The sequence below is a fragment of the Megalops cyprinoides genome, chromosome 1 (assembly GCF_013368585.1).
Source record: "Megalops cyprinoides isolate fMegCyp1 chromosome 1, fMegCyp1.pri, whole genome shotgun sequence".
In the NCBI taxonomy this organism is placed as follows: domain Eukaryota; kingdom Metazoa; phylum Chordata; class Actinopteri; order Elopiformes; family Megalopidae; genus Megalops; species Megalops cyprinoides.
This window is the reverse complement of record NC_050583.1, coordinates 28,778,244-28,797,062: the sequence shown is the minus strand read 5'-3', so window position 1 is coordinate 28,797,062 and position 18,819 is coordinate 28,778,244. Positions and strand designations below refer to the sequence as shown.

The 18,819-nt window shown below is 42.7% G+C and overlaps 1 protein-coding gene across 1 annotated transcript in view; it reads right to left on the bottom strand.

Moving 5' to 3' along the window:
• Nucleotides 1-907: 907 nt before the first annotated feature.
• Nucleotides 908-18,819, bottom strand: part of LOC118784895 (voltage-dependent calcium channel gamma-3 subunit) — a 29,137-nt gene continuing 11,225 nt past the window's right edge. Inside the window, exons 2-4 of the mRNA XM_036539370.1 lie at nucleotides 10,162-10,245; nucleotides 2,240-2,380; nucleotides 908-1,486 (exon numbers count right to left, since the gene is read on the bottom strand). Coding sequence (XP_036395263.1) covers nucleotides 981-1,486; nucleotides 2,240-2,380; nucleotides 10,162-10,245 — 731 coding nt within the window. The 3' untranslated portion in view covers nucleotides 908-980. The remainder of the gene's footprint in view (nucleotides 1,487-2,239; nucleotides 2,381-10,161; nucleotides 10,246-18,819) is intronic.

The window sequence follows — 18,819 nt, the reverse complement described above, 5'->3', positions numbered from 1 at the left end:
TTACTGTTCTCTGTCCTCCCTCAAGCAGGCCTTAGGAGTATGACAGACAACAATGTGTGTTCCATTTGTGTTTCAGAGAGGCTACCTTTATTATGCTTTTCTCCAATTACATTGTCTTATTGCACAGTGTGATGCTACTGAATTGGCAGAGAACAAAATGGCTTTAACATCTATTTCTCCGGAAATAATGAGGAGTAAGCAGCTCTGGTGAAGAGCACACAGCCTGGCGGCAGATGTCGGTGCTGGAAGAGAGAGAGAAAAAAGCACAGTGATGAAAGCAGAGGGGACAGAGAGATGAAGGCCCCCGTAGGAGGAGACGGAGCGGGGATGGCGGGCTGCTTAGATGTGGTGGCGTGTGATGGGTGCAGGAGGCCACTCTCGTGGGGCGGAGATGGGGGTGGTTGAGCAAGAGGATGGGGGACACTGAGCAGGAGACGAATCTCAGGCTGTTAGAGACCAGTGTAGCACAGGGCACTGTGTACAATCATCTCAGCGTGTCTGATGCAGGAGGACTCTGCTGGCTGTGGGTGCTCAAAGTGTCAGGCAGGTGAACACACAGAACTTGGTGCACAGTCACAAATCACCCGCACTGGCCTTTACCCTTCCTTGGCGCACTTTTGGAAAACCGGATGTTCCCGCAGGTCCTGGGTTGTCATGTGAGGGAAGGTACTTTTTAGGTGCAATTTTGGCTATGTTACGAGTGCTGTCACACTACTACGGTACCACTCAGTAGCCTGCCCTTTTGAATATCTGACGGCAGAAGGGGTGGAAAGAACAGAAAGCAGTGACTGAATTAGACAAATAAAAGGAAGCACCAATGATCTAACAATTACCCTATATATGTATACTTTTATAGAAAGAAGTTTCAGCCTTGCAGGCTCCTCCCCTCTCGGGCAGCGGTTGGGATTTTGGCAAAAGTCCTTGGACGTATTTCTTGGCCTTGGCACTGCTGCTTGCGTCCTCCACCTCCTGGCCTGTTCTCAAACTGGGGTGGTTCTCCTGTTGGCCGGGTTGCTGTGCAGGGTGTCCTTGAAGTCCTTGGGGATGGAGTTGTGCGCCTGCAGAAACTCCCTCTCGGAGTTGAGCAGTGAGCTCATGGTGGCCTTGGAGGGGTCCCGGGACAGGGTGTACATGGAGATGTCGGCGGCGGCGGGTGCCGCGAACACCTTGCCCATGGGCGAGGCGTCGCGGGAGCGCGGCTCACTGGAGCGGCAAGACGAGCGCCGGCGGAAGCGGTAGCGGTAGCTGGGGATACGCGTGAAGGCGGACTTCTTGAGCAGCTCGGTGCGAGACTTGGCCCGCAGCTGCCGGTGCTTCTCGATGAACATGTGCACGGCTAGGACGCCCACCATCTCGGCGATGATGAACGAGAGCGCCCCGAAGTAGAAGGACCAGCCATACGAGTAGCTCTTCTTGGAGTCGCTCTGTCCCGGGTCCCCGGAGTTGGCGGATATGTAGACAATGATCCCGATTATATTGCTCAGGCCTGTGACAAGGGGGGGAGGAGGGGGAGGGGGGGCAGTTTACACCACGCAGCTGAAGCGTATCATTCCATATCATTACACAAGAATACACAGATTACCGGTCATGCGGAAGAGAGAAAAACGAGGAGGACAACGTTCTAACTCGGTTTAAATCCAATTTGCTTTTGTGTGTATTTAATCATGAATTTCATCGAATGGATGTGGGACCAAGCCGACTGAACAAAATGAGTGGCTCACTGTCTCCCTTTAGTGTCCATTGTTATTGTGGCCTGTGGAAACTAAGAATATGTACTTTTTCCACGGTAGACTAAATGACTTAATTTTCCCATATAGTATGCTGTTTGGCACATCGTGACCCAGTGCAAATGTTTAAACTACATGAGAGCAAGAGGTATATGATCTGATACTTATTCTTGGTCAATTTTCTTTCAAGAAGTCCAAAGGTAAGGCATTTCTATGTTTATTTTTCCAATGATTTATGCATGTTATGTATTTACTTTTATGGACCATCCATTTGTATTTTCTGCTCATCATTTTACCCATGTTTTGCCTGCTTGTTAGAGTGCAGTTAGAGGTTCAACATGCTTGCACACATGTTCATCACACAGTCAAGCATGAAATTTGAGGATATGGCATGGAATACTGCTTTTGTAGCTTTGGTTTGCATTCTTGCCCTTCAGAAAAGAATCTATTTCAAAAAAGATGGGACACAGTTGTATTCATACAGTACTTCCTGCAGAGTAAGTAACTCTCACCGGCAGACACAAAGAAGATCCCGGCGCTGAGAATGACGTTGTGTCGGCTCTTGTAGAACTCGCTGGCCGCCACACACAGTCCCCCCATGAACAGCAGCCCTACACTCAGGATGGGGAATATACTGGAGGCCCTCACCGCTCCTGCAGAAGACATGGACACAGACACACTCTGGATCAGTGGCGAGCAGCTGGAGACCTCCAAAAGGCTATGACCAATGTTGTCAGTAACCTGTTCCTTGCGGAGATTTAGTTAATAAGTGAATGCAGATTTTCCTTGATATTCATTTACATGATTTACATGATGAAAGGTTCCCGGTGTATGTGTTTTAGAATATGTTTCACTATCCACAGGGTTGTGACACCACTGGTAATGAGGTGCACACCAGGACATGGCCTTCAGCAATTTTTCATAATGGAGTTCTGAGGCTATCCCATTGAGAAAAAAATGTATCCAACAATTTGTATTGTATCCGTGCAGCTTGACTGCATGGTTGTGGTTCCACAGGTGATAGGTAGAACAGCAGGTGTCACAGATTCTGCAGTGCTGCAGAGACCTCTCTGTTATGTGCTTTGTGCAATGAATAACCCTAACCTAATCTCAATTCATTATTTGCTCAACAGACGCCCTTATTAAATTGTTTTCATGTGAAATATTGTTATACCGCTTGTTGTTTAAATGTATTTCATGAAGGTCATAAAGGCCTTGGGCTCCCAGCCCCTTTTCCACCCTTGGCATCCCAGAGGACAGCTCCCACAGCCAGCCTCTACAGCTTTATTTTGGCGACTCTGTCCTCAGCTCGTCCTGGGAGAGAACAGAGCGGCTGGGATCTTCTGCTCCTCAAGGCTTTGATCTTAGCTGTTAGCGCCTCGGGCTTCGCACATTACACGTTGGAGCAGACCGCAACTGAGCCCAGCTCCGCACGCACAGATTCTCTCCAATTAGCTCCAGAGTGTTTGGAGCAGAAGAATTTCCTCTTGCCACACATGAGGTATCCCAGACTCGGTGACCTCTCTCCGTGAGAGTTCCACTCAGATCAGCCCCAATCAGTCTAACGGAAACAGGACCCCAGCCAGGGCACTGATGCTTCAGATTGTTGGGATCGCTATTGGCAGGGATGCTGCACCAGCTTTCCCTGTGAACATACTACGGGTTTCTGTGGGTTGTCATGTGTTGACTGCTGTTATCAGAGACACAGATTAAAAGTCTGCCTTTTGAGAAACCAGATTTCGAAACCCCAAGCCCTATGGCCTATACTAATTAGTTATCTTATGCCCTGGAGTTAGTCTCCCAGCTAGGTACTTGCTCTCAGTTCTTATCTAGGCAGAACAGTCACTGTTCATAAAAAATACTGTCAAGTGAGCTCATGAACTTGTTTCAAAGTGCAGCCTTTCCTAGTTTACATCACACCCACAATCTTAAGTCAGAAGAGAGAGAAATCCTTATAACTGCTCAGAGACAAGGAACCAGTACATCCATATATGGCAGCTGACTGACAACAGAGAGGGTTAATCAAAGGGAAGGCCTCCACCTCAGACAATGGACACCACTGACATGGGGCATGATGGTTACCCTTTTCCAATAAAAATAGACCTTTGATGTAGAAACAGATGAAAGAGCACAGCCTTAAATCACTTGCAATAATCAATTCCTTACAGGGAAGGAAGTAGTAATTATCATTCAGAGGCATTATCAATTCACTTTGTATCTGGCCTTCTACAAGACTGGTTATGTCTATTCACGTACACATGGCCATTTCCATATCTAAAGTGAACAATCTTAATGCATATCATTCACAGGCTTCACTGAGAGGCAGCACTTGAGCGGTGAGTCTGGACGTGCGTGTCTTTGAAGGTGAACATTTCCGCTCCACGCCTGAGACAGAGCAGCCTGGGGTGATTGTTATTCTGACACACCTTCTCTCTCCCAGGGTCGCGGCGGAGAGGAAGATTCTCCCCTTCTCATCTGCCCCTTATCTCCTCTCCCCTGCACCTCCTCCTCCACCTCCTGCTCTATCTCTCCCTCTCCTCTTCCCCCGTTATTTATTATTTTTCTTTTGAGGATAAGCAGCCTCCCATGGTGCGCCTCATTAATAAATCGGAGCCTGAGGGGAGATGAAATATTCCTCCATCTTCCTGTTCTCCTGCTATCATTGGGAATGTATCGCTGCCCAAACAGCCCTTGATTACATATTGAAATTGCAGATCTCCATTATGTGGGACATGGGAAGCAGCCATGGAATGGGGGGGGGGGGGGGGGGTGATTACAGTGTCTGAGACGAGGCAGGGGCTTTGCAGGGCCACTGTCACGCAGAGAACAGCTATCACTTAACTCCCTCCTTGGATCTCATTGTGTGGAGTGGAACAAGCATAGCCTGAAAAGACTCCACACAGACAGCCCCTCAGCAACAGCAGTGAAAAAGCAAACTGTCCCACAGGTGCGGTAGAACTATGCCCCATGCTGAAATACTGCTTCTGTCTATTTTGTCTCTTGTTGGTAAACAGAAAAAAAATTTGCAGAAAGGGTGTTAGACTTGGGAAGAGTACATATTGAAGCCCAGAATGTGGCCTGTTTTGTGAAGCATGAGGGCTCAGCTGAATGACAAAGTGTGCATCCAGAGATACAGCTCACATCCAGAAGACACAGTGAGCCTGTGGCAGTCAGCCCTTCTCTCAGCGTACTGTGCACTCCGAGCACACAGACCAGAGGAAATCAAAACTAATGCAGAGAGACAGAGTCCCTCAATCCTGTAACGTCCTCAGCTGGACCAGTCTGGGAAGAGGTCCAAATATTTCTTGTCCCTTTCCCATCACAATCACAATATATTTTAATTCAGAGATGTTTAGAAAATTACTGTGTTTGTACCGACTGCTGTAGCATGTCTCTCTCTCTTTCTCTCTCTCTCTTTCTACCTCTCTCTGAGTGTGGGTGCTACTCTGTTTGGAGGGTCCACAGAAAATACATTGTATCCAGTTATATTCTGACTGTCTTCCTTTCCTTGTTCTATTTCTGCCTGCTCTTCCTCTTCTGTATGTTTATATGTTGGGGGCTTGAAGCATGATTTTAGAATTTCACTGTGGATTGTGGGAAATGCTCTTTTCCCTCATTGACTCTCTCTTTACTCATAGCTGGGTCCAGATGTCTCCATAAATGGCACACTTGGCAAATTACTCCACATAACACTGTCTGATAAACCAATGCCATAAACAGAATGATAACAGTAATATTTGTGGGATATTCATGGCTTCAGTGTATTGACTAATAGTTACAGCTTTCCAAAGTGTTAAGACCTAGGTCCCTCTGTGTGTATGCCCGCTAGCTTCTGACTCTGTTATATTGACTACGTGTTTAATCTATCTGTTTCTGATTTAATCATTGGCACCTGCTGCATGGCATACAGGTTGCCTGTAGTGTGTCAACATTAGTGAACTCCAGCTCTGAGAACAGCCAAGTAATCACACACACAGCAACATGTGCCTGCCACACACACACACATACTGCTTGAAGAAAACAGACCTGGCAAACACAGAAAAATAGACAACTTCGTTTACTTAAAATTGTTAGTTTAGTAACCTCACTGCCTATGTAATGGAGACACAGTAGGGCTGTGAGACTGACACAACTTAGAGTACCAGCTGCTGTGAGACAGTTAAGCAGGCTTCCCAAAGGACCACCATCAGTTTTCTTGTACCAACCACATCAGTCTTGTGCTAGTTAACTGACAAGGAAGACATGCCATGGATGCAAATTCTGCCTTACTCTATGTCTATCCTACACTCAGATCTGCAGAGAGTACTGACTGAGTCTCACTCCTTTCTATTTCCAGGCCTGCTGGTAACAGGGGATTGCAATGACTCTTGCTGTAAGCCAATCACCGCTGGTCATTCCCAGAAGAATCGCTGAAGTGCATAGGCTGTAGGTTCTCCATCCCTGGGAGATATTTTACTCTGTTCCTAGTGCTCTGTTCATTATTAAAAAAAGCAGGTTTACCAAAGTAAATCCTCACTGTTCTCAAGTGGACCAAATCATGAGACTAAAGTTAGCTCATGAGGTGATTTATTCAATTGGCTACATCAACCTGTGGGTAAATAGCCCCTGCAAAAACAACTTTATATGAAATTACACATATTTTCATACATTATCTTGAGATGCAGCAAGTTCCTGAAGGACATTGATGTCTACTTCTTCTCCACTCCATGTCTACTATGGTGGTAAACAAATTGCAATCAGTGAAAATGTTCGCTAACTAGATTACCTGGCGAAAAAGGAAACAAAAGAAAAGTTTGTGGTCACGTACTAGCAGCTAGCTATGTGGAAAATTGCCTAACCTGTCTGCTTTTAATGTTCCCTTGCATTTTTAACTCTGTACCATTAGAAAATTGATAGATTGCTTATTTGATATTTTGTTATTTTTATTCAAATGTATCTACCTACCTAGCAGGCTTACTAATACAAGTTGTAAAAATATACATAACGTGTGTTGTCTTCCATTTCAGCTTTTGTGTTTACTGTGTTTCATCCCCTGATTATGTCAGATAGACTACACTATGTAGGAAAAACAGATATAGTGAGAGACATTTAAAAAAATAGTAACTATTATTAGTTATTTAATTTTGTTCTAAGATGTTAGGAATTTAAGCAGGTGTCCAGCATGCAAGTTAGTGTTTCTGTTCATTAATCCAAAGCTCAAAGTGGGAATTTTAAAATTATATTTTACAAATAAATAAACAACATACTAGAAAACAAAATGATATCTGCGCACTGCATCAAAAATTCAGATCAACAGTATGTTATTTCACATCATTATTTGTAATTTTCAGAACAAAATGACTTATTATTTCCAAAAAAATAATTAAATGGTATAATTTGCACCCACGAAACCTTCCTAATACAATTTTGTAGTATAAGTGGAAATGGACCAGCATCAGATTTCCCATTTTCTGCTACACTTAGCATTAGAATGTATTTATATGTTTGCTAATGTATTGCTCCTCTCCACTACCTCAGAATTAGTACACAGGAATCTGAGCAGCAGACATGGCCCATGTGCGGCCTGCAGGCGTGCAACATCATTCCATACTGATCTGACACTGCACTGTCACTGACACGCTGTGACATCAGTGACATACCATGCCACCTAGGGGAGAAGGCGTCCCTGGAGATCAGAGATTACGCACTTTTCAGGAACCACAAACGTCGCTTTGAAAAGGATGCAACTAAAAACAGAGGAGATAAATCTCAATTTTACCTCCAAGTCAGTGATTACATAACCCCAGAGTACGTCAGAGGGTGCTGATGTAGGTCCTTCAGGGCTATTGCTATATTTGTCACTGAGCTAACTTCATGATCTGCTTGATTGGATGTATCTAGTGCTTTACCCAGATTTTATGCAAGATTCTGTTGCCAAGCAATTTAAAGTCACACATGTACAATGGCAAGGTTTGAGGAGTTTCCAAATTTTAATCAAGGGGAATTTAGGAATATAAAACATGGTATGTGTTGTCCCTGTCAGACAATTCTTTCAGTATGACCTATCATGTTTCCTCACACTTTGGATATAAACTGCATGTGAAATATGCAAAAGCATTTGGAATATTTTAATTACTTTGTTGCTTCTAAAATATTCAACTTTGTTTAACTCAAAGAGTCACCTCAAAAAAGAAATTTTATTTAAAAAATGCAGGTAAAACTCCACATTTGAAGCAAAAAAAGAAAAAAAATCTTTATCCTTTATCCCTTAAAATCTTTATAATCTGCTTTTTATGCCATTTTGCTCTTTCTCCAAAAAAACGAAAGACCACATTCTCTTCATGTGGTAAGAAGCAAAAACATAGGGCCAAGTTACACACAAATTTTAGATAGCATTGTTTTGGAACAGTGCATGTTTCTTTGTGTGAGGTAACAGGGGCTAAATTGTTTTGTACAAGCATGCCTGTAACCAGCTATGAGGTCGCTGAAGTCCAGACCTCGGTAATTTTTTTAGAGCTAAAAATAAAATTTGAAGCTAAATACAACTGGATAAAAAAACAGTGGTTGAGAACTTCTCCAAGATGAGTGCACGCTTAATTCAGTTTAGAATTGTTATTTAGTGTCCACTGTGTGTGAGAGTTGTGAGAGAGGGTGCGAGTGCAGCCCCTTGCATCATCAGCACTTCCATTGACAGCAGCAATTGGAATTTACGCACGCTGGCAGCAGCAGGTGGCTTGTGTGTGAACTGGCAGCATACCATTCGGTAAGACAAAGCAATGATCGTTATGCCATTATCTGTAAGAAATGTTCAAAACAGGAACCCGGTACAGCGTCTGGAGTAAAGGCAATTGTATGAAACATGTTAAATATGCTAACATTTCACACAATGCCATTGATTAAAAAACAGCTTATGTAGGTGACGGTATCAATAATAGTAGGCCTTCAAAACATTTCAAAGCCAAATTTGGAAATTAATATTAGTGTAAAATGATGTTAGCTTGTAATGGTGTTACACTCATGCATTTTTCTTTTATTTTTATAGCTGGCTAAGGTTTCTATGTATGTAATGTTTATATGTGTAATTTTGACAAAACCTGACCCCCCAGACAACAATATTGACAAAACCTAAACACCAACACCCACAACCCCCCCCCCCCCCCCCCCCCAACCCCACTATTTTTCAAACCCTGGTTACAGCCATGTGTACAACTTCATTTTTACATGAACATTTTTAATGGGAAGTCTATGTGTGTGTTTACAACGCACATAAACTGATGCAGTATGACTGGACAATGGTGGCAGCATTTTTGGTGGTGAAGATACTGTATTTAGTCACCATAATTCTTATAAAAGTGAACAGGGATGTAGTCTATTTGTATGTAAAGCAAATTTTGTAATAAGTATAGTTTCATTTTGTAATATGTTATATTTTCAGTTTACATGTAAGCAGGTTAGTAGCTACTGACCTCAGTGTAGGAGAGCAGCTAGCCACCTTTTTCATGTAGGGCATGGCTCTCTTCATTGATGATATGAGTTATATGGAATTAGGTTTGCCATAATTGGCAAGCATGGATTACAGGTTAACTGTGGAGGAAACGTCAGATAGTGTCAGTGCTTGTAGAGGGAAAACCAGCTAACTATATAGCTATTGGTATTTGAAAAGTATGTAGATTAAATATAGATTTAGCAAGGTGGCTAGCTAGCTTCATAAAAAGTCCCTTTAATGCAGCTTTATTGTGTGCTACTCAGATGGGGATGGCAATGTTAGTATCCTGCAAGCTCACAGTCAGCAACATTACAACAGTTTTTGGAATAATTATGCTGATGTACATATATAACATGTAACTGACAAATTTGTATTATAGCTGTCTATACAGAAAATCACTTAGCCTACTAGATCATTTTTAGTGTGGGTACAGCTAATGTTAGGTATAAGTGAGATTACAGATTGCTAATATACCTGTATGATAGCTTTGGAAGCTAGCATCTGGCTACAGGCATGGAAATTGATGCTAGGGATTATGAGAAATGTATTTTTTCTGTCCATTTATATTATATTGCTATAATGACAGTATTTTGTTTCTAGCTTTGGATAATATTAGTTTACCTCCTATCTGGCCTATGTAAGATACTGTAGATGGCAGCATTCTAGTTTATTGAGGTCTTTTTATATACTGCAAAAAGTAGCAGTACATGTTATCAGCTTTATTGGTTGTACTCTTGGAACCACAAGCAGTCAATGAGTTAATGTTCTGTTTAACTGGTAATTGGCTACAGTGATGTTATTAGAGATTTTATTATTACATTATACATCAGCAGGAACAGACGTCAGTTATTAAGTCCTGTTACTGTGTAATATTTACTTTGAGCTACAGTGGTGTGTATGTGAGTGTGTGAGCTTGTATGTGATTTCATACGTGCTTGTGCGTTTGTGGGAGAGGGTTGACACACTCACGCAGTAGGTACTCCGCTGCGTCTTGTTCGTAGTCAGCGTCCTCCGGAAAGTGGTCGATTTTCTTGCAGACTCCTCTGAATGTTCCTGTGGCGATGAAAGAACACAGGCACACACAGCTGCTGTTAGCCTCCTGCTGGGTGCTGAGAGTCAGTGGGGGCTCGGTGTTTCAGGGAGTGCAGCTCTGCCAGGTGCCAGCAGAAACGAGGCACTGCATTCATAATCAACCGTGTGTGGGCCGGTTCATTCGAGAGGCAGAGCTGCGTCTGGCTTGCATGTGCACAGTATAAGCGTATACCCTCTGCGAGCGTGTGGACCTGTGAGTATGCGTGTGTGCGTGTGTGTGTGTATGGGTGCACCCATGCATGAATGGGTGTAGGCAAGTGGAATAGGATAGTGGTCAGTATCCATAGTATCTAGGCAGTCTGTTTCTGTAATTGAGTGTGTTTCTGAAGTAAAAAAGGACTTGTTCTGCAGCATAGTCACGAGATAATGACAAATTAAAGAAAAACACTCCTGCCCTCAGGCTTAATATGTCACACAGTACATGTGCTGCACATGCTATTTCATTCCCTGCTGACAGTTTCATCATCAAAGCTTTTCCAGTTTTGACAGCCAATCAAGTCTGCATTACTGGCCCTGGCTCAGGCTTCTAAAATACATCAATTGTCATTTTAAAGACGTATATCTCCTGTAATTTTCAACCTATTGACACTGGGGTAATGAGGGGAATACACAGTACATTACAGTACAGGAATTAAAGAACTCTGCATGAAGTTTATGAAATGTGTCTGTCTGTCAGGACAGCATGGTGTTGCCAAGAGGATGATTCAAGTACAGCACCCTCTGTCATACTGAACAACATTGTCACCCAGAAATACCAGTCATACTGTAGGTGTAGCAATCATGCTCTGGATCAAACTGCTGATCCAGACATGGAGCTGTGCTGAAGAAAAAAAAGATTTCCCTTAATGTGGCTTAACTAAGGCTCATGGACATTACAACAATAGCAAATCTGACAGTAGATGCACAAAAGAAAGACCAATCCAGCATATCAACAAACATCATTCACTCAGTGTTACTCTGCGCTGTATATATAATATTTTACTATACTCTCATTGCACAGTTTGAACAAACATTAACTAGCCCTAACCCTAACGGACACTCCATTGCTTGTTCCTTAGTCACAATACAGCTATAAACCTATAAGATGCTGGTGATAGACCAGTTTATGCTCCGATCATGTGAACCATTCAAAAAATAAATGCACTGTAAATGTGTAGAAAACATACATGTTGTCTAAAATGGAGAACAATAGATAGTTGCAGAAAACATTTTGTAACCTAAAATGTTTGTCCAGATAAGGCTGTGAAATCCTCCGGTTTGAATATGAATACCAAACATTCTAATTTAGCATTTAATTCCATACTTTTATTTTCTCCTTAACTTTTAGTTTCTATCTTAGCCTAGAATTTTTGTCCTTCAGCAATACTTCCTGTTGTTTAACATTCCCCTCCAATATGCTACAGGGTCAAATTCTTTGTTTGTTGAAAGTCAAATGGTAAAAATGGCTGTTCTTTACTGATGTACATGAAACATTTAACATATGCATTAAAGAAACATACATACTCACTTTTTTCCCCTCAAATGGCAGCTTCAGCTTATTACATGGGGAGAGAAATATGCTACTATATGGGGCATTCCCATGACCTAATCTCTCAAACTCAACGTCTAAATGTTCATTAAATGCTCCCAAGCTGCACAGACTGCTGTCTGCCGCTAATCAGCTTTCTCTGCGATAGCTTTGGCTGATTGAGGGGAGAAAGACTCGTGGAGGAAAATAATAATCTCTTCAAGTTGCTCATCCTGGAGTTGCTGGGATGAGGATGGCGAGCTCTGGATGAGTTGTTCGGCTGTCTACCCTTTCCCCTCAGACAGTGAGGTGAAGTCTCAGGACAGCACTGAAGAGAGCTCGGGCTGCCGGTCATTAAAACTAAGCAACACACGCTGCCTCCTTCAAAGCATTCGGCTCAGCATGTTGCAAAGGCAGCAGCAAAAGTTTAAACACAGCCCTTCTGTGGGAAAGACATTTCGCAGACTGATAGCAATTCGCTTGAGCCGGTTCAAGAGATTCACTTGCATTCAGAGTCATCGATGCACAACAGGAGTGGAAGTGGTCGGGATGGACCTGTAGAATTGCAGTTCACTCTGTAGTGGCTTGAATGTGACATGAAAAACAGGGTACTTTACTCGCTACACCCCAGACAGAATGCCCCAGCCCCACTGCGCATCACACACACTCACACAGGGAACATTACTCAGCCATGAGGTACTGTGCACGGGTGGAGGTTGAGAATGATAAAGGTGATGTGACACTGGGTCAAAGGTAAGGTGGAGCAGCTGACTGCAAGAGCATTGGTGCTGGATTGTGTCGGTCTGTTGGGTTGACTCTTTATCAACATTTAATGGACATGCTAATGTTCTCCCCGAAACTAGCTTCCCTGCAAAAAGAGGAGGACATTAGGTGTTGTTTTTTCACATCTATTGATTTAGTGCAGTGTTTCTCAATCCTACTCCTGGAGCCCCCCTGTCCTGCATATCTTCTATCTATATTTGCTCCAAACACACCTGATTGAAATGACTAACATGCTCTTGACTAAATCAGGTGTGCTCAGCTAATCAAAAGTGCCACTGATGAGTTCAGTCAGGTAGGTAGAGCAGGGAAAGATGGAAAACATGTAGAGCAGGGGGGCCCCAGGAGCAGGATTGAGAATCAGTGATTTAGTGTATTGACTATTATATTTCTTTACAGCTTTTCTTTAAGTAGATATAATGAATATCTGATACAGGTATGACTTGGATTTCAGTGTATCCTGTTTTCACTGAATTGAGCCTCTGTGAATCATGCTATTGTCTTATAAAAATCTCATTAGGCAGTAATGAGCTTCAGTAAGCTTTCTAGGCTCATATAGGGGAGATTATACATTATATACACTTTCTCACAAAAGCGTAAGAAAGAAATGTATAGTTGAGAAATAGAGAGTTAGTTACACAAAAATTTGGTAAGGACTCCCGTTACATTGCCTGATTCATTTCCTCGGCAGACACTCTTATCCAGAGCAGCTTACACAAGTCCCATTTCCACATAGTCACCTTGTAAAAGGCATTATGTTTTCCTGGAGCAAATCAGGTTAGTACCTCGCTCAAGGGTGTAACTGTAGTGCCCCTCACAGGAATTAAACACACAACTGTCTGCTTACAATCTGAATGTCCAAGCTAATACTCCACCCTGCTGGCTGTTCATTGCGGTCTGGCCAAGGAAAATTCTGCCTCAGAATGTGGCCCTAAATATAACTATGCAAGTGGCAAGCACCAGCTTCCATGCAAATATTTCCTAATTCATTGTTGTTTTGGTGGATACTTCCCATTTTAACAAAATGACTGCTCTGCGTGCACTGTTGCTGAAAAGGGATCAAGTACTTTCTCCATTTCGCTTTAATTAAACAGTAAAAATATCAATAAATTAGACAGGAGCTAAGCAAAGGCTGCTTGGACCACAGTGCATTTTGATATGCATTGTGTGAGGACAGAGGAGCTGCAATTACTGAGCCCACCAGTCCCAAGGTCACGACTCAGTGGAATGAGCCGAGCAGCCTTAACAAGGAAAAGAGGGAGCAGGAGGACAGATCAATGAGAGACATGCCACTCACTGAATGTGTGTGTGTGTGTGTGTGTGTGTGCGCGCACACACATGTGGGTGCTGCTGTGTGCGCATATGTTTTTTGTGTGTGTGTGTGTGAATGAGTGTGCGTGCGTGTGTGTGTGTGTGTGTGTGTGTGTGTGTGTGTGTGTGTGTGTGTGTGTGTGTTTGTCTGTACAAACACACAGTGTGCATGTGTGTGTGTGTGTTTGTGTATAGTCCAAAGGGTGATAAGGGCCAGAACAGTCCATCGCAATATAGAGACCAAAAGAGTACCAAAGTGACACAGGGAATATTAGACAAATTCATTCACTCTTTCACAGTACTACCTCCCTTTAAACACTGAAATAAATAAATAAAATTCACACGCTAACAAAGAATGCCAAACTAGCGCTGGCTTTCAAATTCTTATCAAACTCAGTGAGGGAAGAATTCAAAGACAGAAGATGAAAAAGAACAGGCTATTCTTTAAAAAGAAAAAAAAACATCTCCCTCTTGAAATATCTTAAACTCCAGATCAAACAAGAAAGATTTGGGCTCTAATTAGAGTAGCTCTGCAGAAGCGTGCAGCCACGATCACAAAATGGCAGCAAGCAGCCTTCCCAGCAATCTCTGAGAAGTGTATCTACCTAATAGGCAATTAAAGGAAAGTTGTGTGTGTGTGTGTGTGTGTGAGCGAGGGAGGGTGTGAGAGGCCCCTGACTCCTCCAGCAGCAGTCAGGAGAGCCTGGGCTGTTAATAACAGCCGTCACCCAATAAGCTGTCTATAGTTCCCTCATGCACAAGGTGCTATTGCTCTGGATCCTCCTGCAACCCTCACTGCAGACGGCGCTGGAGACCCACTGGTTTGTGGTAACTAAAATAAAAAAAAAAACTGAAGAACAGTAGTCTGTCAGATGGTGCTGTATGGAAACTGGAACCCTGCAGAGTTCCAGCTGATCAGATGTCCTACACATGTTCTGCGCTCCTGTACAAAGGTAATCCATCCATCCTGCCATCCAGCTATCCATTATCGGGAGTCACACTGCCCCTTTAGAGGGTGGCAATGAGCACAAGCTACAGGGTGGGACCACACCCTGGACAGGGTGCCAACTGATAAACATGAATGAACCCAGACTGTACCCAAAGCACCTAAAACTCAGGCTTGCAAAAGACTATGCAGGGTTTAGTGGCGGGTGACGGTGACTGAAGCCTGCCCTGGGGGTGGGATGGGACATTGCCTCCATCATCATGACTCTCTTTGGGCTCACTTGCACTGAAATAAAGGACAGTCTTGAATTTGTATTGTTTTATAGCAACTTGATTAGACATTCAGTCAATTTGGAGGGTAAAATCCTTCGAAAAATCCCCTCTGAATATAATACATAAATTAGCACAGCAAGATCATCCTTTCAGTGCATTCTTTCAAATATATATCATATATTAAAAACCAAAAAGCTCTTAAAAGCATAATCGCAGCATATCCCTGCTTTTAGAATCAGATTTCAAGGGAGGGGACATATTGCCGTTTTTAATATCTCAAACGACCCAAATGGGACTCTTTGTCATATCTGCAAATTCAATGATGTCAGAACAGCTCCACTAAGAGGGGCTGCTGCATTAAACAGGGAAATATTTCATTAGCTTTTATCTGTCCACTACTCTGCTGCTTTCATTGTAAACACTCTTTCAGTAAATAACCTCTCTTTTTAAGAGGAGACACGATTATCCTCTTAACAGGAAAGCTAATGCCATTATCTCATTAGTCCCCCCCAGAAAAACGAACACAGCGCCCTTCATGAAAGAATTTATTATGCAATTAAAATCTTCTTTTTCATCTTTTAAAAGAACTTTTCCATGCCTTTCAGCTGACAGATTAAATATTACTAGCAAGTATCTGCTAAGCATAAAGTTTAGGAAGTATGTAACTGTACAAATAGAACAGTAAATTCAAAATGATGGCTGTAGGCTTTGATATGTAAGAACAGTACATTATTGTACGTACTATCTTTTTTTTTGTTTTGGAATTGGCAGAAGGTTAGGGATCCTGGGCCTGTCACAGCCTCTGTGACATGGCATGTCCGGGGAATCGTTTAAAACAATCAAGCCCCTCAGTATCTGCATTTCACACCACAGCTAATGGAACACGACGTGCACGCGGCTATCGACGGGCGAGAGAGGAAGAGGGCTTGTAGGAGGAGGTGTTTTCGATTAATTCCAGCCTTTCGGACCGCGGCCACATCTTGTCCGTTTCTATAGCTTTAGTTCCTCCCAGTGAGCAAAGGGCAGGACGGCGCTCCTGGGCATTAGACCTTTCAGCCGGAGAAAACAGGCAGTGCACAAAAGCCACTGGAGTGAATAATTCAACAGAGATGTCTTTAAAATACGACAGCTTTGTTGGAGGAGACTCGCGGGATTAAACGCACATGAATCAGATATTCTGTGCCAGCGAGCACAAGCCCTTCCTCCTGCAGCCTCTCCACCTTTTCCCCCACGCCCCCCCGCTGTCCTTCCGAGCATCCGCTGGCGCCGATACACTGATACGCCGCGACACCAGGCACCCTCAGCAGCCGCTCTGTCTTTTCAAACCAAGAGGAGGAAGGACAAGGGCCATCGAGGAGTAAGACAAAAATGGAGAAAAATAAAGGCAAAGAAAAAAGGCAATGAAATAATCTTTTTATAAACAGTTTTTTAGCACTCTCACTTAATCTCTTTCCCCCTGTTGTATAAATGTGAATGACTGACTCTCAGTAGAAATGCAGAGAGGGGAAACTGATATGACCTTTTGTGTAGCAAATGAGCAAACCTTATGAGATAACGGTTAGTTTCACAGTTACATGGCTAAAGGTTTATAAGAGGTGTTTGCTTTGAGAGTTTTGAAACCCAGCATCACTGGTCCACACCAGCCAAAAGTTGTTGTTTTCCCCAGTGAAGTCAGAAGATAGTTATTTTCTCCTTTCATCCTTAAGGGGAAGTCAGAGAAACAGTGTAACAAATTGCTCAAACCATAATCGACTCCAAACTGAGCCTTTGGAGGGCAAACTCAGGCAGTCAGGGTTCCTGTACTTCTCCCGTTCCTAAAAGAAAATGACCAGACTTCAGAAAGAGATGCTGGTATTTGACTTGGCACCCGGGATACACACCCACACTCTCTCTCCCGGTGCCCAAGAGATACCACTAAGCCACAGACAGAGCGCCAGACCAAACCAGTCCTTTCATAATTAAGGAAGTAATTTCAATGGTACATAATGATTAAACTTGATTATACAGTTGAAAATAATGATTAAACATTCAAAGATACTCTGTAGCAATGTATAAAGAATTGAAATGGTACCAGTATGAATATTACCCTCTTCCACTTGTAAAATTCACTTTATTGGTAGAGAGGGTCTTATTTACCCCTCCTCTCAGGGGGATCTGCCAGTTTCAGTTTTCTAGTCCTTCCATTGCAGTAATTCCAATATATAATGGATATGATCAGAGAAGCTTCATGGCAAAAGAAGCCCATATATTTTTCCCATACCCAGTGCCCCCTACATTAGTTACACAGAGATAAAAACACCCTTGACCTCAATCAATTTCACGCTTTCAATACAGACGCACTTCTTGACACAACTGTCTAGAAGCAAACACAAAACATTTGCGTGGCTCTTTCGGTTTAAGTAAGGACATTGTTTCATTCTCTTGTTTTCTACAAATTGATGTTTACTACAAATGACTACAAATAGGGTCGCCTGCACTAGTGTTTTTTGTTAGTGAAGCCACCTGTATTGTTGGAGGGGAGACAATTCCACCCTCTTGTGATGGATGCTTATTTTCCTGCTCACCAGGTTGCCAGTTGTGTATTGGTTCCATTATTTGCAGTACCACAAAGTCTGAAGTTATGTGAGGCTGCACCAGTGGACAGAGAGCTGACTACACCGTATCCTCAGGGTAGTGATGCTGTGTAACGGTCAGTGCTCAGCTGATTGCCTCTAACACATGGGTGTTTTTGTTAGCTGTCCGTAATGCTTCAAAGAATATCTTTATTGTGCCGTTGAAAGCCACGCATTATGTATTTTTTGCAACATGCATTTCAAAGATTACTGTCAAAGTTCTTCGCACAAATGTGCTGCCAGCGCTGCAATTTCCTGACATGCTGAAAACCCTGGCTGTGCTCGAAAATACAAATTAAAAGTGAAAGAGGTAGTAATAATGAGGACTGCTCACGGAAACCAAGCTGTTTCTCATTAGATTTTGAAGACCTTAAATGTTTTCCTGTAATTTTGCAGATTCAGTCAAAAATTAAGGCCCACAGAGCCGAAAAAATGATTTCTTTAACGCCTTTGACACCACGTGCCATGAATATTCATCAGAGCTTTGTTTTAATGCTCTCTGCAGAACACAGTTGTTCTCCAAAGTCTTCATCTAGATATTAATCCTCCAGGGTTTTTTTTCCTAGTTCCTGGGGATTAGTTACCCTCTTTGTAATTTAACTAAATACTACAAGTATGAGCGAATCACACTTAAATCCATGTTACCGGTGAAAATTCCAGAGCGCCAGTTTTTGCATTCATCTCTTTAGCTGCAGAGTACATTATCATAAACCTATAATCTGTATTGTCACACAGTGTGGGGAAAAAGCAGGCAGCTATGATTTAAACGACATCATACTTCAGCACTGAATTGTCTGAATCTGAATGTCCCACCTCACGCTTGCATATTAGTGTTTTTAAAGAGGGCAGGTCTAGCAATATCTATGTTTAACTCTAACACACACATACTTTACAAATGCTCTCAATTCACACACTCTGCAAATGTTGCTAAGAAGACAACATCTAAAGAGAGACTGTACAGCCACAGCATGAGACATTACAATGTACTTCAGTTTCATTCCAGCTTTCATCATTACAATAGTGACCAGGTGAGAATAGTGCTAATGTCACCCTTTGGGCTAAACATAAACAATAATCACTGATTGTGATGTATTATTCTATTAGTTG